This window comes from Maylandia zebra, linkage group LG15 (genome assembly GCF_041146795.1).
Source record: "Maylandia zebra isolate NMK-2024a linkage group LG15, Mzebra_GT3a, whole genome shotgun sequence".
Taxonomy (NCBI): Eukaryota; Metazoa; Chordata; class Actinopteri; order Cichliformes; family Cichlidae; genus Maylandia; species Maylandia zebra.
The window spans coordinates 39955608-39978581 of NC_135181.1; the positions used below are offsets into that span (position 1 = coordinate 39955608).

General features: G+C 42.3%; 1 protein-coding gene across 44 annotated transcripts in view; it reads left to right on the plus strand.

Annotated features, from left to right (window-relative positions):
• adgrl2a (adhesion G protein-coupled receptor L2a) overlaps positions 1 to 22974 on the plus strand; it is an 89525-nt gene that overhangs the window by 9074 nt on the left and 57477 nt on the right. For all 44 annotated transcript variants that reach the window (XM_076874441.1, XM_076874422.1, XM_076874428.1 and 41 more), the window contains exon 2: positions 10310 to 10494. In XM_076874441.1, the coding sequence (XP_076730556.1) occupies positions 10419 to 10494 (76 nt within the window). In that variant the 5' untranslated portion in view covers positions 10310 to 10418. The remainder of the gene's footprint in view (positions 1 to 10309; positions 10495 to 22974) is intronic.

Consider the following 22974-nt stretch of genomic DNA (forward strand, 5'->3'; position numbering starts at 1 on the left):
GGTGTAATTTTAGTTTGTTCAAGAAAAAAAAAATAGGTCAGGTTTTGTGTTTGGTGGATATTTCGTGTGTGTGTGTGTGTGTGTGTGTGTGTGTGTGTGTGTGTGTGTGTGTGTGTGTGTGTGTGTGTGTGGCATGAAAAGAGATAAATGAGGCCAAAAAATGCCATGACCTGCTAAGAAATAAACAGATAAGCCAAAGCAGGGAAAAAAGTAGTTTTATCTACTTTATAGCTGTGTTTTTGTACTGGGACCATTAAAGCGAACATGTGTTCACGTCCTTATAAATCACCCAGTGATAAAATGAAAGCAAGGTTAAATGATGACCAGACAGAAAGCTCTGAGCAAGCTCTACAAATTCTCAAGTACTGCATCTGTGCCCGGCAACACATGTTTCATTTTTAGCTTCAGCATCAGCAGCTGAACCAATGTGATGAGTGCTATTTTGTAGTAGTTGATGGAAATGGGGAAAAAAAGCTGTGTAAAGAGGACAGTCAAATGGGTGGGTGGGGGGGCAGAAACTGGTGCTTTTTTTTTTTTTTTTTTTTTTGTCGTTGCAAAAAGTGGAGCCAGTGGCATTTCTGTCATTCATCAGCTCGAGCTGATTACTAGTGAGTCTGGAGTGAGCTGACAGGAAGTGGCTCCTGCAGCCATTACCATCAGCCCGGCCCGGGGGTAGGCAAGAAGCTTCAACTCCAAGGAGGCAGAGACGTGTCTAAAGAATGGAAAAGTTTCTCTGTGCTCCCTGAAAACATCTCTCTGGGTATCAGGGTGAGGTAGTAAATTTTGCCTAAATGTTTAGCTTGTTTTTATTTATGTTTTAAAGGTCTACCTAAGACGAACATTTGCTCTGTAAACGGTGGTGTTGAAATGTGGGTTCCAGACACCAAAGCTGAGCCTTAACAATCAGCGAGAGATGGTGAATGTTGCAGACGCTGCAACGCCTACTCGTTTTACAGTTTACTGCAAGGGCCAAAAAATAGAGACGAAAAAAAGGGATCTTTTATTCTCTCACCTGAAAAGGCTCGAGGCTCCCGTGGAAGCAGCGTGGAAAAAGCAGGATTGTGCAAGCATTACTTGGAGACGTTTTCTGAAAGTCACTGCCCATAAGACTTTCTCAGGTGCATGCTTGATATTTAAATGATAAGTGAATTCAGACACAATTCATACAACTGGAGCAGCAGCAGGCTCAAAAAATGCCAAATGTTGCTGCAGATGTTTTGGTGTAAAAAAACCCAGGAGGATGACATGTTAAATGTATTGATTTTATTCTGTAGTTACCTTTCATAACATTAAGTCCTCCATATACCCATTTGTTTTCAGTGTTAAAAAACATATACGAGTTACCCACAGTCAGTATTAGGTTGCACCTTCCAGTCTTTTCAAGCTTCCTGGATTTTCATGTTTTTGCAAAGAGCGATATTTAAAGAAAACACACAGAGCAAAAGGTTGCAAGCAGCATCTCTTATATTTAATGTGGAAATTCCAGAAAGTTTGCATGCTACACATTCGGCTGCATTTTAATTAATTTCATAAATACGTAACTGTTTCCTCTTTTGTAAATTCACCTCTTTCTCACCTCTCTTTCACATCCTTGGTATCCATGAAGATGAAATGCTGTTGCTAACAGGAACGGGTTCATCTTAGCTAGCCGCTTTAGTCGCATAAATCCTAACATTTCATCTGCGCGGCTCGCTTCATTATGTTTCTCCGAATGGTGCGTCTTGTTAAAAAAAAAAAGAAAAAAGAAAAACAGCGTCCATATTGGCGCTTGTTGTTCTTCAGAGGATAGTTTTCCTCCCCAGCAAGAGTCCTTGTCAAAGTGTTTTGCTCCTCTGCCACTGTGGGGACTTTGTGTTCTCACTCACTTCATATTCATAGTGAGTCTCATTCTTCTGTCATTATTCTGTATAACTTAGAACTGTAGCAATTACACTTCAATGGATTACCTATGCAGACATGCAGAGATTAAAATCTTGGCTTCCTGCTACCTCAAACCGCGGTGGTTCAAAGCTACAACCTGCCCTGCAATCCGCTATCGTTTAGCAGAGCACAAAATTGGTCAACCTCTCATAGTTTGTTTGGGAATTTGAATCCCTTTGGTATTCAAAACAGGAGGACCTTATGACAGGGAGATAATTTCACAGTGAATGTTTTATCGCAGTCTGCTTGACAGTCTCCTGTATTTGTCTGCTCTCTCTCTCCTTGTGTCTTTGGATTCCCTGACTTTGGTCCAGTTATTCGAAGGAGAAAAAAAACAACAACAAAAGAAAGCCCTGTTTATCCCCCCCCCCCCTTTTTTTTTTGTTATCACAAAGGAACAAACACATATTAAACATACACAAGGTGCAGAAGCAGTGATTGCTGTATCTGCTGTCCTACTGTGGGTGGCAGGGGACGATAACATAAGCCACCGATTCATTTACATATTTTTTCTTTATTCATGTCAAGCCCAAATCATGGTCAGTTGGGAAATGAGGAACATTGGTGAAAAGAGATGTTTTCGCCCATAATGAAGATTTTTTTATCCTCCTGTGGCCTGCCACGTGTTTAAATTCGGGCAAAGTGCAACAGCAGCAGCGCCGCTCTTACGTCAACTGCACGCAAGTTTTCTTTAATCATCCAAACTGCAGTTGAAACTTTTCCACCTATTTTTAAAAAAATCGAATCTCTCTCTCAGTCTCAAAGAAGGCTGATCCATTGTACAGTGAGCAGGCGGGAGCGAGAACCTATAACACCTTAGTTATTAAAATTGGGGGAGATGGAACGAGCCAATCTTGGCTTGTTTGCATCACAATCCCCCTCGCGCTGCTGATGTTATGCAAATGAGGACGGTAGAGAAAGCTCAGCCCCAAAACTGTCCTCTCCCTTTCACAGCTGAAGGTGGGCAGAGGGCAAGGAGTAGTGACACTGGAACGGCACGAGGAAATCTAATGAAGCAGCCTCCCCAAAAATTCAAAGCAACCCAAATTACTCGCTTATGTCGTGCTGCTGTGTATAAATGCCATATTAGATGCTTTTTTTCTTTAAAAAAACTAACTATGTAGTCTCACCCCTTTTTCACTCTTTTAATGAAAATATGTTTCATGTTATTGTGCAGCAGAGTGTGTAAAACATTCATTTGTGAGCGGCAGCAAAATGCCTTTTAGACATTTTCTGTATCTTTAAAAAAAGGCCAATATACATTCATCGGTTTAAAAAGCACCGTTACCTGTCACGGCAGTACTGAGTGAAGATTTAGGGCTGACAAGTGATTGCATTCAGGAAAGACTACACCCACTTCTTTTGTCTAAGCTTCCTGACGAGACACAGCGCTATACCTTGTTTAGCTTGACATACGCCGCTCCCCCTGTCTGACAAAGGCATTCATGCCATCTTTTAGATTGGAAATAGATTCGGCAGTAGTGGGATAGAAATGCGCTCGGATGAAGTACGCTACTGTACATCCACTGCTGAAATCATTCGCACAGTATTGCTTCTCTTCCTGTTTAGCTGATGACTGAGATGATGCAGTGGCCCTTTTGGCTTTGGCTTTGTCCTTCCCCTGAGCCACAGAAAGGTTAAAAGCATTAATTAGACATTAAGCATAGTGCCTCTAATCTGAAAGAATTAACATTCTTCAAAAATATATACATTTCCACAGTAACACAATAACTAGTTTTACAGGATTTGATGCAATTTTTGCCAATTTTTGCCTCTGATGCATCAACAAATACAGAGAAATTGTATTAGGGGCACTGCAGTGAGCTGAGTCTAGGTAAAAGCTCCTATTAAGACATTGTTAAACACAAAAGCCACAAAGGAGAAGATGATGCAGACTGTCCGGAATGTAAATTCAGCGTATGCCAAGTATTTACTTAATGACATATCTGTCAGTCGAGGTGCACTGAAAACATTCCTTCGTTTTTCAGTTTCTCTGCTTCTCGTCGCCTAGACGAAAAAAAGTCGCAAATAAGTGTCTTATTTTCACGCTCACGCTGCTCCATTGAAAACGCGTCTCTCACAAGTCGTCGTCTCTGTTACTTTCTTCGTGTTTTGTGTTGCTGCCCACTGCCTTAAAAATTAATCATCCTGCTTAATAACGCCTCACGATCACAGTGCATTATTGATGGTGAGTCCTTAATAGAAGGATGAAGCGAAGGTTTTACCCATTCAGCTGCTCCGTTTGGAGGGGGGCAGAGGATCACAAAAGCTGCTTACTGGTGCATATCCGTGTAAATACAGCGCATTATTATCATAGACTAAAAACCAGGCCTTGCGCTTCCAAAAGGTCTTGGTCCCTCTTTTGCAAACAGCCATGTTGTTTTAGATGAGAGGTGACTCATATGTAGAAAAAAAGGTTGTGTGTAGCGGACGTTAACCCAACTTTTATGCTGTCCTGATGTGCTCTCGGGGCGTCAACCCTGCAAAGTATTTATGCGCACACACTAATTGGATCAGGTTTCTCAACAGGGGACTATATACTACATATTGCATGCATTCTCTGTATTTCAAGGTGAATCACACCTTGTCAAGGACTTATTGGACTTGATTGGCAGGTACTATCACCATGAGATGCCCATATAATGGCAGGGCTCACTTACCTGACCTGCCTATTTATCTTGCTGTATTAATGTCAGCCTATTAATTCCTAAGCGGAGGAACATTTGGCAAAGACACCGTTTAACAGCCCTGGCTGAATCATTCTTATCTCTGCAGACCTGAAAGGAATAGTTTTGTGCTATCAGCAAGTGGAAATGACATTTTGAAATTTCATTCGAGATAATCCACTTCACTTCCCAGTAAAACATCAAAATTAGAACAAAAAAAATGTATGGGACCCGTATTAAAACTTTGTTACCGTGGCAAATCACCTGCCTATAATCCATGTGGACAGACAGGTGTAGGTATCTTTCAGCGCTAATAGGATTTTTCTTGCATTGCTAAAGTGATTATGAGGCTATGGATTTAATATATATTCAAGCAGAGGGGGCGATAACACTAAGTGCCTAGAAATGCAGAGGAAAAGTGCCACGTTGAAACATATCGTATGTTGACATTCTTAAATCAGGAAATCTTTCCTGATAAACGCGGCGCTTCTCGACATGTAAAACTACGGCAGACCAGAAATACTTTTTTGTTTTGTTTTTCATATTGTCAAGTAAAACATCGAAGGAGGGAAATGAAAATAAAACAATGCTGTCTTTTCTTTCTCCTAGACAATCCATTTATTTTTGAATGTATTGAAGTGCTGGAGTGTTTCAGGGCTTAGCTCATGATTGCTTTATTTAGTAGCCATATGTCCTAACCAGTGGGGAGTACCCTAATCGATTAATTGAGTGGCTCATAAAAATGATGAATGGTGCAAACACTAAGAGCAGTGAGCATGACAAGTGCCACGCTTATGTCACGCTCTGCTCCTCTTGCATGCTGCTGCCTTTTCCGTGCAGTGTGGCTTGCATCAGAGCCGGCTAATGATTCGTTTAATCCAAATGTTGTGATCAACAAATTCAAAAAACAGTTGGTTTTATGTGCTCTCAGATGATGAAATGCACAAGATAATACATGAAAGTTTCAAGTAAGCTAGCCTCCCACAGACAGTGTGACTAAAAGTCCTAGCAGTCCTAATCACGACATCTCCAGCTATGTTACTATGCAGAGTAATAATAAAATGAAAATAATCTTCCATGCAATTTTTCTCCGCCCTTATCCTTTGCGCTCCCTGCTCCATTAACCATCTCTGCTGCTGAGGAGTCCTGTCGCGCAGCATGCGTGTTTGACCCGGTATTTCACTGGCTCGGCTCGTGTCAGGGTCGGGTCTCGTGTTCGTGGCACCAGCAGTCGCACGGCGTTTGGTCGGGTGTCGCTCGGCTCCTCTGGTCCTGTTCTGCTCTCAATCATTCCCTCAGCAGAGAGGTCAGCCTTGATTCCTTCCTGGCCTATATCCGACTCAGTGGGGGGCTCCAGACTCATCTGCTCACCAGCCCAATCTCTACGCTTGCAAAATGTACATTTCAGCAGTGTCAAAGCAGGGACACAGTCACTTTTGAGAAGACATTTCTTCCAGATTTGAGACTTGAGTATTTTCTGACTGAGCCCCATGTTTCAGGTTTTTTGGAGAAACAGATAACAGGATTCTTATAGTGCGTATGAATTAATGTATGAGGATAGTTTTGGGAAAGCCCAATAGAAACCAAATGTGTTTCCCTGCATTCAACATGTGGTGGTCTGTTGATTCTGATTTCCATTTCAGTGAATATCTGGCCCTGCGTTTCCCTTCTTTTGCATCCCTGTGATGTTCGGTGACAATTAACATCCAAACTCTTTCTCGAGGTTTGTTGAAAGCTCAGGGGCTAATTCAAGGGTCAAGCAAGACTTGCAAGCTGTCAGTCTCTCATTGTAACTCGTGTCCCACTCCCCCACTCAGGTTCTTTATTCCGGCTCCCCCTCCATTCTCCCAGACCTCGTTTTGTAGAATGGCCCAACTCTTCTTCTATTCTCCTGTGGCCCTCTAACAGCTATAGAGGGACAACCAGGAGCTTTGTCTAAGAAGCCCAGCATTCTTTCACATCTGCCTCTTGTTTTCAGACCCCCACTGCATTTAAATTTCAAACTGTCCTTTTCAATCAATCCTCTCTCCCTCCCTTCTAATAACCCCCTTCCTCCCAGTCACTAAGCCCTTTTATTTCTTTTTTTCCTAAGAGGACCAACTGCTCCTGCAATTCCTAATTTTGTCACACAGTTGTTGATTATAAAGCATTCTGTTGTATTGCCCGTATATCAAGCACACATATGTTTAAAGCCTCTGGGCTCACGCCCCTGTGGCTTCTACATTTTTCAGAGTACTTAAACATCTGTCTGCAGTGGCTTCACGTTTAGCCCAAGCACTGCGATGCTTGTTGACATTTTAGCAATCTGTGCTTAAAAATCACAGAAGACCGCTACGGTCATGCGTTTCGTGAAGTCGAAGGACCCGCGTCGACAGCGGCGCTCGTCATCTGTGCATCTCTGCGTATCGAGTCCAAACTTCAAGCACGACGCAGCGGCGGCGTTATAGAGATGCTCAAACCTGCTCTGAGATCACACCGGAGTCGAGGGCTATTTGAGAAAATGGTCAAAATGAGATCACCGGCAGTTTCCGTTACAAGGCGAAGAGAGGGAAAAGAAACCCCCAGCTGAGAGGGGAGACCTCAGCCTGTTTAATGAGGAGAACGGCAGTCTGCAGTCTTCCTGCAGCCTGCGCCTTTGGTGTCTCAGCATGTTAAGCACTCACAGCATGATACAAAATATATTAAAGTATAGGACTGTTATCGTCGATTTACAGAACATCCGTCCCCGTGTACCGCGGATCTACAGTCGTCCTTTTTTTTCTTTTCCTTTTGTGGCAGGGGGTCTACGCTGCCTTCAAGGCAAAGTGTTTAAAGGCATCCCGTCTTTGTCTTAGCATTCTGACACAGGGCGTGTGAGCGCGCTGCCTCCCTTTTTTTACACTAAGCAATGATGACAAGGAAGGAAGAATAAATCATATTGAGACCAGCCTGTTTACATACACAAACAGCCTCAGCCATGAAGAAGACACGCATCCACCAGCATGTTTTAACCTATTTTGACCATAACGTTTGGCATAAAGTGTCGACTCGAGCTATAACAGTTTAGTTAGACCTGATTTGGCTTAAACGATCACTCGATACGTTTGTTGGTGCATCAGCTAATAAAGCAACTGTAAAGGGGAAAAATGACTACTTCACCATGGGAAGCCAATAGACCGGTTATCGAAACGAACACGTTAAGTAGGTCACAGCGTCTTGTCAAGGATGTAAGCTGAGCAGGACTAGTGCACATACATCCAGTAGCTTCTGTTTCCCCAGTCTGGTGCGCACACAGAGTGAACCTGGTGCAAAGTGAGGCTACATTTGTTGACAATGGCATGTGATGACAAGAGCGGAAGCTAATTTTTAACAGATTTCGTTTTTTCCAGCTAACGCCTCCAGGGTTAGAGCCTGAATGAATGCCGCCTTCTCCATGTGTAGATATTCCTCTTGAACTATATTTTGCTGTTAAACGCTAAAACACAAGAGTAAATAATGAATGATCCTGTTAAGGAGCCTAATTTTGTTAAACTGTTCATTTCATCTGAGTGTTCATACTGTATTAGTTTTAAGGACTGATTACCATCATCCACCGCTCAACACACGTAGATGTCTTTTGGCAAAAGTGGACAAACCAGTAGCCGATGAGGCTAAGATGAAGCTAATATGGTCACTATCCACCAGCTTTATTGTTAGACGATCAGCTCAAGAGCTGATTACGCCGTACGTTTGGACCTTGACTTTACAGGCTGATTATGTGTCGCCACTCACCTGATAAATTGAATTGGTGCCACGTGGACTGAAGAAAAAAAAGGGTCAGAGTTTTATTGGAATCCAACATGTTTGATCAACTTTCATTTGTTAAGCCTCATGACTGCATATTATTCCATTGAAACTAAATACCCGGTGGCTGTGTGTGTTCTGCTCCTGTTAACCTCTTTTAAATGGCTCTAAAATTAGAGGTCTCAGGTGAGGCACAATGTCATACTAGATGAGCTGATTATGGCAGGTTTAATTATAACTTTGTTGGCTAATGTGTGTGCTCTGCATGTTTTCTCGGTGATAAATTATTACACTGTCTGAGAACTCAGACAAAATAGATCAAAGACCTTTCGGGCCGCGGATATTCTCCAGTGTGGAGGAGGCAGCTGAAGACGAGTTTTGCAGCTCTGACTGTACATGACAAACAAAATTCCTCACGGTCTTTTCTTGTTAGCTGCAAGTATAACGGATAACATCCAGTCCTTTGAATCTTAACTAACAATTGCAGGGTGAAGACTCGGAAAGAAAAAAATGGAACTGTGTTTTTGAATGTGCTAAAAAAGAAAAAAACTGTTTCTAATGGGGTCCTATGAGCCTTGTTGCCAGAGTGATGCCATATCCCATGGTGAATGTGCTAATGGTCCATGGGAGTGAGAGGATTGAGCTTAGCCCAGCAGTGTAAACACACAGACAAAAGGGAGCCGTTAGTTCTGTGAAACGCATGCCTGGGCGCGCAGGTAGGCATTAGGTTTCACCCTACACAGCTTCAACGCTGTATCTGTGGCGGGGAGGAGGCCATTTGCTTTTGTAGCGAAAGAGAGCAAAACAAACATTCAGACTCGTACAACAGAGACAGGTATGGATGGGCTGGGGAGACAGGAATTTTGGTTTGGAGAGATGTAAGGGACTGGGGGGGGGACTGGAGAGATAAGGTGGTTTGTGGTCAGTCACAACACAGAGAAGTGACCATTTGCTTGGTAGTGTTTGTTTGTTTGTCTGGGGGTCATAAAATATCACTCAAACAGAAGTAGAGCTCCACTTGGATACAAGTGAGATTCCAGTAGTGCATCCCCGGCCAAAAGTAGCTTCATTACTGCTACATTTTTACGTAAAATGCGTGTTGCTGATCGTTTCATTACGTGTGCAACCTTCCTAAAAATAACCGGATGTGAAAACAGCTCCCATATGTAAGAAAACCACCTCTGAAATGGACAATAACAACAATGACAATGCAAAGCAAGCTGCACGGAAAGCTTTTTGGCTGATGCTATCCGGGCTATTATCATTAATATTTCTAGCACTAAATGTTACTGTCATTTACTTTAGCATTTCCACCACGTGGCTGTAGCGTTTTACTCCGTGTCAGGACGCGCTGCAGCTCTTACAACAGAGCTTTTACTCGGTCGGCGAGATGCTTTTGGTGTTATAAAGGTGCTACGTTTTAGCACATCAAAGTGATGTCACGTGAGACAGTGGCCCAAAAAAAAAAGGGATTTTAAAGGGGTTTAAACAATGTTCAAAAGGCATAAATGTGTTCTGTGGAACAGGAACAGAAAATACAAGTTGACACAGTTTTGATAAGGTTAGCATCGCTAAAGGTCTTGAGAAGGTAGAAGGTGGACAGGGCGGGATCCGTCTTTTTGATCACGGTGCTGATCCCACTCAGCCCCCCCTCGGCTTACACACACACAACGATTCACCCCCACCCCTCCCTGCTGGGGAAATAGTTAGCATTGAGCTGCCATCAAGGGATTTCCCTTTGCAGGATTATTGAACTTCTGGGCTTATTTTAGTGGCTTGCATGGGGTTTGTGGCATTTCACAGTTGTCACATTTCTGCAGCGGGATGTATATGCAGCATCAAGTGCCTTGTGACATGAGTGTTACAGGATGAATTCCACTGTGAAATCACACAAGGACAGAGCTCGCACGTTGAATTATTATCACTGCTGAAGGGAATGTCTTTTTTTGTGTTCTCTGCAGGTTAGAGGATCAATGATGAGCATCTCTGAGACCACTTGGCTTGGACTTTTCTAATCAGAACCTGTTAGTCACAACACAAATCTGCCACACAACATCAACACCTGGCACCATGTCTTGCTCCCTGTGGAAACTACCCACTTTCTGCTGGTTTCTCATCACTCTAGCCCAAGTACACTCCACAGAGGGTAAGTAGCTCCTCTTGCTTTCGTCAAAAACATACTGCTAGTTTTTTTTTGATAGCGTCTTTTGAAAAAGTGTGTTGTTGTTTTTTTTCAGGCTCACATAAAAAACTTATTTTTTTAATGCTATTGTTTTCTACTGCATATAGCATAAGCAGTTACATTGTGGCTGAAGCCAAATCTGCTCTCTGGGTGCAGCCACTGCTTGTGTAAGTAATGCAGCTTGGAGGACAGTGGGCACAGGCGGATGGGGGATAATCTTGAGTGGTTTCATTAGTTGGTAAATTGTGATTTGTCTGAGATTTTCTGCTTGAAAGCGTCAGTTGTTCCCAGTGGCATCAGAGCTGGATCCATTTTTAAATTCCTCACTAAAATGTTCTGTCTCATGGCAGGCAGGCACACAGATTTCACACCTCAAAAAATATAAAGCTTGAATGTGTTTTAATCATACTGCATTAAGTTTTGATTAAATCACTCTCAGCTGTATCGTAATTACAAGATTTATGCGTCCAAGCCTTATCTCATAAACTGTATCCTCTACTTATTAGTGTTTAATCGCAAGACTAGAGGTGCTTTACTTTAGATGTTTGATTATTGGATTTAAAATAAAGCGAGGTTGGCATCTTTTTCGTGCCGTATAAGATGAGTCTTTACAGATTTTGCTTCACTGCTGCCAACTGTTTTAAGATCTCGCCAACTGTTCGCTATACCTGCTTTATTACTTCTTAAAAAACTTAATAATGTAGGATTACTCATTCAAGTTTTCAAGGTAATGATTTCTCAAGATTCATTTACACTGTAGCAGGTCACACTGGCACGATGTGCTTTACCATATGGTCTTCTCATGTATCACCTGGGTTCAATTTGATCTTTCATGTAAGAAATGTGAAACCGTATGGGAAACAGTCGGGGAAACGATTGCACTGTCTTTACATGCACGCACATACAAATCTATATGTTTTCCTCAAATATTGGCACTTTACTAAACCCCAATTCTGAACCTCGGGCAAAGAGCAATTACGAGACTCGTGTATATACACGTTAATCTATTTAGGAAAACCTCAGAGGTTTTCCTATCCATGTTGCGTTGCCTCTGGTGTTTACCGGGTGCTCCACAAAATTCAGTCAGCAGGGTTTGCAATAAATCTTGTCGATAGACTAATGGTTTTTTAAGACACATCTGCTGCAACAGTGCGAAGGAGTGAACTGCATGTGCTGCGTGAGTCCACTCTGGCAGAAGAGACAGACATGACGATGTGTCCAGAATCGGGGAGGAGAACGGGTTCAAAAACACATAAATAGCCCCGTTTATTAATAACATGGCACTTGTCATTCACCTTTTTCCTCTTGCTGGATAGCCTCCTCCCCGAGCCCCCCACCCACCTTCTCCTTTTTCCCATCTCAGCCCAGAAACAGTTCATTACAAACAATATCCTCAAGTAAACATGCTTCATTAAACTGCGTCTACCCCTAATATCTTTTTAATGCATTTTTATAATTGAATTAAATGGGTTAGTGCAGTGCTGTAAATAGTTTAAAGTTAGTTTTCCAGTTTTTCTTTTTTGTTGTATCTAAAGAAAGACTCATACACACAGCCAATACCGATACTGACCATCTGTCTCATGCCTTCACTTTTTCTTCATGAATATCTGTATTTGCTGGGCTCATTTCTTCCCCGTATTTTCTTTTCCCTTCACATCCTCATCTCTCAAAATTGCACCCTCCTCAGCCTATTCTGCAGCATTAATTTCCAAAATTGATTTGTTACATACGTTTCAGACAGTACTGCACAAAAGGCCACACGGGCGTCGTTACGACATAGATACTACGATCACTCACGATGATATGAGACCAGTGCTGGTTACAGTATAGACTTACTTTTTTATTTTCTGCTCTCCGTCTATAATTTAGCTTCACCTTTGTTAAAGAGACATCAGGTGAAAATAATTTAGCATAAGAACTACTCAATCCATTAAGACAGTTCTAAAGGAGAGCGACTGGAAAAAGTGGGAAAAGAATTAAGAAGGAAAGACTTGACAAAAATATCTTGGCCTCTGGTGAATCAATTTTGACCTTTTGAATTCCCCCTAAATTCATGGAAGTGAAATACTGAAGTGTGGGAATGCCCTTTTAAAACAGAAAGAGCCCACAGACACCAGCAGCACCGGTTTCAGCTTATAGGTGAGCGTCAGGCTTCACACATTAATATTCACAATGCTCTACGCATGTTTTGCCTTCCACTAATTAATTATGTTTACAGTCTTTAATTTACCTTGTGAAACAGAGCGAGGGCGATCTAAACACAGTGATTAATAGCGTTCATTTCATCTGTCTACCTATGTTTCTGTCTGTCTGTGCATCAGCACAACAATCACGCTCACAGTGGTCTTCTGTAAAGTAGTGGGTTTATTTCCTTTTGTCCCATTGGCTTTCCCTGTGGATATCACCATGACAACCAACCTAAAATGAGGCGAAGGTGTAATTTACAAAGTAATAATATTTTTTTGCAAAAACAGTCGTGATTTACCCCTGCAATACATGATTAAATTGGCTCACATATCTTTCAAAATAATTTAGTGAATTCTGGTGGGGTTGAAAGGATTTGTATGTATCAGCGACAGAATAACAATTCCCACCCAGCTCAGCCACACGCTCTCGTCGAAGTTTTCCCGATGATTGTTGGAATTACGCGGGGCCGAACCGAAGAGCAGGGATTCAGTTTTAGAAATGCGATATTAGGGTGAAAGTTGCGACACACTCGCCTGTCCCTACGCTGCTCTTCCTGCACCATTGTTGGTTTGAAATTATTATCAACACTTAATCAGGAAATTCCCTATCCTGGGAGCTTTTTGGGAAGTTTGTTTAATTTAATTGTCACAGTTTCACAGTGTACGGATGTTACTGTGTGAGTGATCATGTTTTGCAGATGTATAAGCAAACATAAGAAAAACTATCCCAAGTAGGTCATGTCGACCTTATGCAACAAAAATTAAACTTCAGTTATTTTCTCTTCCATTGCACTATAATAAAAGCTGCTTGTTCAGTGGCAAAAGTGGCAAACAAGCTTGAGAATTCCCGTTTCTGTCACAGACCCTGAAACCACACTAGTTTCTCCTCGATGCTTAAAATGTTCAAAGTACTTGAGATTTCTCAAGGGCAGCAAGAAAGGGCCTGTTATTGTACCACGTGAAATGAAAAGAGAAGGGTTTTAAAAGCTGTCACACCAAAGTCTGTGGAGAGAAATAATCAAGGTGTTTTGAAAATATAAAGGCTAGAAGTAAAAGCCTGCAGCATAATGTGAACCAGGACCTGCAAGGGCAGGACCCGGCTCCTCCCAGTGCTCTGGCACCACCTATTTGACCCATTTAGCCTTTTCTTGTAACCATAAAAGCCTGTTTTATAACTTCATTAAGATGGCAGGCTGCTATCTTGTTATTTTCCACGTTGTTCTCTTTTTTTGTTCTCTATTTTCTGCTCCAGTGTCTTACTGACCAGCATTAGGGCAAGAAGATAAGAAGATAACTATCTAACAGGTAAATCCAATCAGGTAAACTATAAATCCTGTTATCATAAGCCCGGTCTTTAAAGGCACACACACTGTATCTCAGACTAATCGTTAGCCGTTCATTCTGCCCAGCGCCAGGTGCCTCTTTCTTAGTTGTCTTAAAAATAAAAAGAGAACACTGTTAGATGAGTAAACCATTTTTTTCCCTTTTTGAATACTCGTTTGTGTCGGTTGTGTCCGTGGAAAAAGAATAGCACCCCGCTGCGTCGCCATGCTCCAGTCCCCTGATCACTTAATTTGGCATTTAGCTATGAGCCAGCCTTTGAAAACATTGGCCCATACCTAATTTGTTAACAGAGACAAATCAGTTGTTGCATAATTACTTTCTGAAATGCTAAGTTTTCATACTTTCCAATTTGCTTATTGTTGAAGCAAAACAGTAAAGGCTAAAGGGCTGGATTTTTAAAATTCCCTTTTATCTCGTGTGTCTAAACCAACCTCTGTTGGTTTTGTCTTTCTACCTCCTGTGTGATGTCATCCTGGTTGTTTGTGGAATCTGGCTCCCCGCGGAGCCAGGCAGGCGTGGGGCCTGTGTACGAAGGCCCACCATGCTGTCATGTCTCTTTCATCGCCAGCCAGGCTTGGCCAATAAGGAGATAAGGAGACAATGACTGGGAGAGCAAGCAGTGGCAAGGTGTAACCTCAGCCCCCGGGTCTCCTCCCTGCCGAGTACTTCAAATCCTCATTAGGATTTTCAGCAAAGGAAGGAGGGATTTTCTGGATTAGGGCTTTGTCACAGCTGGCTCCAGGTTGGTGTTTGTCATGCACAAGCATGGTGAAGCGCTGACATCTTGGCACTCTCCTTTCTCCCACCCAAACACTGATATTCCCTTCACCTGGCTACTGAGGCAGTTTAAGGATGTTCCACTAACCCAAAATCTATGACTGCTAACTCGTTGCCCTTGCTAAAGGTTTTTAACAGCTTCCTAGTAGCCTGCGCTCGTGGATTTGGACTGCCGCGTCAGCATTCTTCTTAATGGCTATTTATGCGGAGATAACCTTGGAAAGCATCATTAGTTTGTTGTTTGCTGTCACCATCCATAAGTCGTGCCCAGATCTGGGGCCGCGACACAGATGCGGCACCTCAAACAGCAGATACGATGCCGTGTCAGTCATGGCGGAGATGCTAAAGTGTCTTTCATAAAGCATTTTGCCCCCAGGTTTCTCACGCATTTCCACAAGGTTTCTATGGTCATTTTTTCTTTCTTTCTAAACCGAAGCAAAGAGTTTCCTGTTGCAAATACGGTTACTGCTTTAATTAAGCCACGAGTGTTCCAGTCCTGTGCTACAAAACAACAAGACTGTGTTTCCTCATGTGTTGCTCAACCTCTAACATGGTCTTTAATTGGGTTTCAGGCCTGTCTGAGAGAGTGGTTCAGCATGACAGAGCCTCAGACTTAGTGTGAAACCTACCTTGTCCCATCATTCTCCAGGCTGATCTGTCTGGATAACGGGAATTCACACGGGTCCCACGAGCCCTCTGCTCGGTCGTATCTCAGGCACCCTTAGATTAGTCATTTACCCACATGTCCCTGTCTGTCTTCAGTTTTACCGTCATGCTTTGTCTCGCTTTGTTCTTGCCCTGCTAGAATCATGCGGGTATATCCCAAACAATCTACAAAACATGTTCTGATAACCTTATCAAGTCTTTTCTCTAAATCCCAAATATGGGAAAACAAATCTATCTTATCACTCTCCAGTGCAGTGGTCTATAACCAGAGACTGTTGTTCATGGAAAATTTATTGTTTTGTGCTTTTGTTGGTAGTCTCTAATGTGACCGTGGCAGATGTGAGCATCTTGGTATAAGCAGGCTTCAATTTGTCACAGATATGCCTCCGTTTTAAAAGTTGTGTCTGTGTTTGCCCTCGTGTTCCATATTTGCTACTTGCTGTGCCTGAAACCCGGGTTAGCTGCAAGATTTGATGTTAAAGGTTTCGGTATATCCAGCAGATACAAAAGTGTTCAGAAAAGACCTGAACCTCCTCGCATGATGGCAGAAATAGCACAGGCTCTTAGAGCCTGTGTAGTGGACATCAAGGACTACAGACAGACCTCATGCAAGGACTACTGCTGAAGTGTTGTCTGCAAGGGGAGGATGAGTCGAATGTTTTTGATTATCCGGTGTCGACAGTATTTCAAACAAGAACCAGCGTGAACACCTTGTGCCGCACAAATGAACTAGCTCAGCTGGTCAAAAGGCAAATGTCGGTTTTTTTTCTTTTGCTGTATTGATGTGGAATATTAAGGTGATTAAACTGCAGAGTTTAGGTCACATGGGTCGCAGCGTGTCCATGTTCGCTTTTCAGCTCCTTCTGCAAAATCAGAGATGGAGGAAATCCTCATGAATGGATTTAACTGTGTGCTCTTTGCCGTTTTCCTTCGTAGGGTGAATTACACGTATTTATCAGCGCGAGCAGTTTAGCTCTGCCGCACCTTCTGATTTCAACAACAAGAGCAACTAAGGCAGTGAAGTGGTCCTGAACTGCTGTTTATGAAACCATCGACTCGTTTCAACAGCTGAAATACGTAAACAGCAACAATCTGCAGGTGTTTAAAGAGGACGTAATCACATTTTCATTGTGAGGGCCACTGCCGAAAGACGCGCTCGCAGAAAAGCGCAGGTACGGTTTGAATGTCATGCAAAGGAAAACTGATTGCAGGACATGTAATGACAGCTTCTGTTAAGAGAGCGTAATATATCTAGAGCCTTATGATTTCACAGATTTTACAGTTCGCTCTCAAGAGTCACATGTAATATATCCCTGCTTGCCCTTACTGGAGTCCTGTTCTTCATTGCTGATTTAGAGCAGCTATAAATCCTGAAGAGGCTCCTGTATTTGAGGGGTGGTGAAACTACACCCATAAATATACTGAATTTAGAGCCACGACCTTTTGAAGTCAGTCTGAATGCCCTTTCATGAAGCTTTGTTAACTTACAGCTTTCCTCTCTAGTTAGTATTTGTACTTTCTTCTGTGTTTTTGTGCTTCTTGGCTACGTGACCAAATGGTGCCAAAGCAGGTTGCAGTAAATAAAGAAGCTGTTTAGTTAGAAGGAAGATGTCACGACCTGCTGGTTTAGTTGCTGGCAGGCTTCACACATGCTAGCTCAGGGCGTTTATGCGCTTGTAAAAACGCTATGACTTGACCTCGTGTGACTTTGTGAGCCAGAATGACCCCTGAGTGTGATTGCACGTCAGGGGCTTTGGCTCCTGCTTTTAAGCCCCACTCTTGGGTAAATGATGGGCGGAAGGAAAACTGTAATAAAAGACATCTTATAAAGGACTATCAAATTAAATTAGTGATATCAACTCAACCCCAACCCCCTTCTTGGTGCATTTATATATTACTTACCCATGCCTTATATTCGGTTTGTACCTTAATTTCAAGACAACCCCCTCCAAACACGCCAGTACCACCACCATTATTTAAAATAGCCAGCATGCAGTAAATAAGGTTGATAACCATGAGCGACATCTGAAACTCTTAAATGAGAACTTCCTGCTGTGACATGTGTGAGGGCTGCAGACAGATGGAGGAGTGAGAATTTTGGGCATCAGACGTGATTCAGACGAGGTTATTCCAGAAGTCAAAGTTTCAAACAGACACACACATAAAATGTTGGTGCGGACCTTCTTTTTAAAGGTAAGATGATTCACTGGGGGGAAAAACACATGTAACATGGAAGGCCATCAAGGTAAGCCTTAGCCTGTGGATTATAATGAATAACGCCAAATAAATCCCTGATAAACTGAGTTAAATTCAATTTCAACTTTCTATTCAAGAATCATGAGCTGGAATCCTTGAACCAAAGGGAATCTTAAGATAAGTGTCCCATGATTTAAAAAAAGAAGAAGAAAAAAGTAAAAAAAATCAAATAAACCAAACAACTGTTGCTCTGTCTTTGTCAGATAAGTACTCTGGAGTTGTGCATAACCTTGGATGAGGCCATTGTATCAGAGTAAAACGGTGTTTTGTCACATAACAATCTGCCGAACCTAGAAGGCAGCAAGTCTGCAGTCTAGTCTGAGCAAGAGCTGCATAAAGAATTCAGTTGGAGCAGTAGTCGTGTCATCAGGGCATGACTAGCGTGTTGGTCAGGGAATTTAAATGCCAGGTGGGGGTCAGTTGAAGCACTAGCTGAATAATGTGGCACAAATGCATACACATGAGGGCTGAGTCTCGGGGAAAGGAACCACTGCTGTGGCCTGCTTGAAGAAGTGCACTTTGGGAAGGCAAACATGCAGCAGATGGATCCTTCTCATTTGTGTGTACTGCCACTGCTGGTGACCCATTGGGAAATGCTTCTTTACTGAATTGAGGAGCATCAAACGCTTCATTGGAGCAGAGAAGGAAGTCTGTGCTACCCAATGCATCTCAGTCCAATTTTTACATTCTTTGTAATGGAAACTGTGAAAATGGTATCGATGTGACGAACACAAACCAATTCAAGTCTGACTGGTGTTCTGCAAAAAACTCATCGCATGCTAAATATTTTCAGTGTTCTGACAGACCTGCTGTCACTAAGATGCTTTCCTCTTGTTTGGAGGGGCTGGTAATCAGATTTTTACTTAACATTTATTGGAACTAGATAGTCTAGACAAAGCAAATATTGTGTTGCTGTGAGCCTCACGCTCACGTTCTGGGTTTGTGCACTTTTAAAAAATTCAGCTCCCTCTTTTCCTTTACTCTTTGCTCCCACCTTTAAACGTGCTTGGTGGCTACTGGAGGTTTATTTCTGGTGTATTCAGCTGTTTGGATTCAGAGAGTTAGCAGAGTTTGAGCAAATGCCACAGAAGTCAGTGAGCCGTCACGTTAAATACTCATGATCACAGAATTATGACTGTGCCACGCAGCCCTAACAGGGACTGCCCCACATCAAGCTCTTTAGGACGACTCGTGGGATCAGGACACTGCTAATCAAACAAAGCATGCAGCATGTTCACTTTAAAGTTAAATAATAATCAGTTTACTTTGCTAAAACAACTGAAGCTGTGTCACGATTTGGAATATTTTACCTTTTGGATCCTTGCAGTAAAGCCTCCACACTGTGCCGGGTATCACACCGTGATAACACGAGGCGAGAAGCCTTGACCTCTCGTTGATAATCTCTAAATGTATAGCGATTTAAAATTCAAGTCTGGCAGTGACCATTTGTTAGGGACCATGAAACAAAATTTACTATTTGATGGTCATCGCAGCCATTTCATTACCGGAAGATGTCCTTGCTTTTTTGTGTGTGACCTAAAAAGCACTCCCCATTTCTCTCTCCCACAAATACAAACACACACAGCAACGCACACACACTGCCTGGCCTCAGGGCTATCCGATATTAGACAGTGAGATGACACTGTGTGCTTGTGCGAGTGCAGTCAGCCGACATGTGCAGATAATGTGAAGTCAATAATGCTTTATGAAAAAATGGGATTTATGACCTTGATGAGCCCCATAGAGCTTAATTAGGCCTAAAGGTTGATTTACATACAAGTGCACATGGAACTTGATGAGGTTGTGTTTTCCTGCCGTTGTTGTGCATTCTGATTCTGTCTGGCATTAAGACTCGATGCATTTGTTCAAACTCTTACGGATCAGAAAGAAAATACAATAAATACTCGGACCCTGCTCGGGTGCTTGGTTTCCACAGGATTATATTTCCTTCCTATGCAATGATGGTATTTCTAGTGCAGACATATGTCTACAGGTGCTGGTTGGAGGAAAAAACTAAACGGGGGGTGGGGGGGGAGTCTGTGACAGGTTAAAATCCTGTTTAAGGAGGCCCACCCAAACCAAAAGGATGGAAAATGAGTTTTTTTCTCACAGTACCTATTCAGAGGAAAATGACAAGATCTTTTTCAGAGTCATGTACCTATATCAAAGATGCTCCTGATAGCCCCCCTGCTGTTGCTATGGAAGTAGCAGAGATGTAAATGAACTGGAGTGAACTGGATGGTGGAGAATACAAATGAGGTTGGAATGCTCATTCTCCTGCTGCTCTTTGCCTCTTGTTCTTCTCCCAATATCTTTCTCTGATCCTGTCTCCCTCTCTATGTGCGAGTAGGTTTTAAAGACTAAATTATATTCTGCATATATATAGAATTTCAAACACCTTAATTATATACAGATGTTTTGGGCTGAATTACAGATGAAACGTCTGCACGTGTAACTGCTGTTTGCTGTTAGCTACAAAATAAGCTAAAGTTAATATGAAGGAATTCCAAAGAACGTTAATATCTGTCGAGCCCGTGCAATTCTTCTTTACAATGGCCACACAGAGTCTGCAGTCGACCATATCCTGCTGTTTGCAGGATATATGCAATATTTTCTTTCTTCTCCTCCCCTGCATGGACCTGACTTCTTAAGAATACATGCTGTTGTAAAGGATATCTCTGGATTATAGAATCAGCACTGTGGGAAGAGTTTTGACTTAAAGGTTTCTTTTCCTTCGCAGACTCGAAGGAAAAAGGGAGGGGGCTCGGGGGTGCCAGAACCTGGGGGACTCAAGCTGTGGTTCCTGTGGCTCCAAGCTAATGCTATAGGCCACACTTTCCTTTCACCCAAAATCCCCCCAGCAAGCGACCTTGTCGGCTCAGGAGTGCAGAATAATGGCTGGCCGAGCAGCGAAGCTAGCTCATTTACAAGCAGCTGTTTAGCTCTCATCAGAGCAGCGAGGAAAATCAAAGGGCTGCGTTAACGGCAGACGACAAGCATCGGGAGCGTCCCCGTCACACTTCTCATTGGCTCTCGACAGAAAAATTATCTGGTGTGACATCAAAATAATCTCGAGTCCTCTTTTGTGCTCGGAGCACAATGATGACTGAATAGACCTTTTGATCAGCCTCTGCCTAGCCCCTGGACTAACTCTGGAAAAAGTATAACTGGAGTTGCAGAGAGTCATTTTGATTTAAAAACCATTTGCTGGATGCAATATAGCTGTGATGAAAAGCAGACTACTCTCAATTATGCATTACGGTTGGAGCAAAGAAATACTGAAAAAAAAATATTTCATAGAAAGATAGTAAGTTTGGTGTTCTGATTAAATGCAGCCGTTTTGACTGCATGTTCTTTATGTCTGTTGTCCGGCTTGATGAGACTACACAGTCTCTACATGGCTGAAAAAGACCCTAATGTCTCCTCATTTCTGTGAAATAGGAAGACATTTTCGTCATTACCTCTGCTTCAATGACACTCATATCCTAACAGATGGTCACTTTCCGATTGATTTGGCTCATCTGTGAGAAAAATGAATTAAAACATTACGGCAACGAGACGGCGCTTAATCGGCCGCCCTTACATATGGGAGGTTTCTCACAGTTCTTCAGCCTCAGCTTTTGTACGTGCTTAAAGTCATCGCAAAGGTTAGTCTGGGTAATAAAAGCCAGAGTGGAAAGCCTTAAATAGAGGCTTGTCACTGGCTTAATAAAGTGCTATAACCCATGGAAATAGAGGTGCTATGCACCAATCAGAGTCAATTACTAGCATGTTCCAACACCATTTACAGCGTTTACAAGCACATGTCAAAAGGTTAAGTGCTCAGATTTCTTTTAAAGCAAACAGATGTTTTATAATGTTCACTTGTTGACTGGGAAATGCACGACATTTTTAAGGTTTACTGTCGAATTGCATCACATTAAAGACAGAGCCCTGACTGAATGCTTTACGGGAGGATGATGTCAGTAATCCTCGCTCTGCTCCGTGACAGCCGATGGCGATGAGCCGGACTGGTCTTCTTGTGGTCGTGGTGGTGGGGCTGACGGCTGACCAGAATTTCTGATTAGAAAGTGTCAACAGGGCCACGATAAGGGCCTGGCCAATAATGTCTCTGCTCCCATCATGTTGCCATGGTGACAGGACTGAGCTTTCCATATTATATCTTTTTTTTTTGTCTATGTCTTAAACTTTCACCCCCTGCTGTTTAATTAATGGCGAGAATGCTTCAAAAATTCTCCTTCTTCGTGTTTGATTGATATAAATCTATATTTTAAGAGCTTGTATACATCGTGCACTATCTTAAAGTGAAAGCACATCAAAGCGAGTAAAATAGCATCTCGTATTTTAAGATCTCTGAAGTGCGTGCTATCAGTGACGATGGGGCAGCCGGGCTTCTTTTATGAGCACGTGGCCGCATAGCTCGTCTAAAAACTCTTTCCAGGCGCAGACTTGTGATTATGTTTTTCTGTCCGTGAACCATCAGCGTACACTTGGGTGGCGCCATTTTGTCTGCTCAGCAGCCTCTTTGTAGAAAGCTCCGAGGTAAAGAGGCTCCTGAAACATAATATAGCAACAAGTGCCCTCAGCTCCCCCAATTAACTGCTGAGCTCTGTTTGGATGGGTTTTTAGAACATCAGCAAGAGTGCGCAGGAAAACCAAAATAGATGGTTTACGTCGTCAATATTTTAGCATCCGCCGCGTATTGATATTCTTGACATGTTTTACTGTCACCGTATGGAAAGTAAATAATTTTCATATCATGCATTCGCTGAATAGTTATGCTAATGGCCCCATGAGCAAAATAATGATTACTTTTCTGGCTCATTTGAATAATGAAATCATTTAGTTAAGTGAGACAGTAAGCATTGGATTTGTTTATGTTAGATTCAGTGTGATCATATTATTCTCGTGTAATTGCGACGTGTGATCGATGGTGTTTTGGTTCCTTCATACTATCTATATGAAAACAGACAAAGAGGATTTATTTTCAGGAGTGGCACAAAGCCTCTATTATACAGTAGAAAAGAACCTAAGAAAACATTATTTAAAGTGCACATTTTAGTCTCCCAGCATAGCAGAGAAATGATTTTTTGTGGGGCTGATCTTGGTCAATACTTATTTAAGTGAAACAGTGACAAATGCGTATGTGAGGAGGACAGATTTTCTGAGGATCTCATCCAAAACTGAATAAATGAAATGAAATACTTGTACAAAC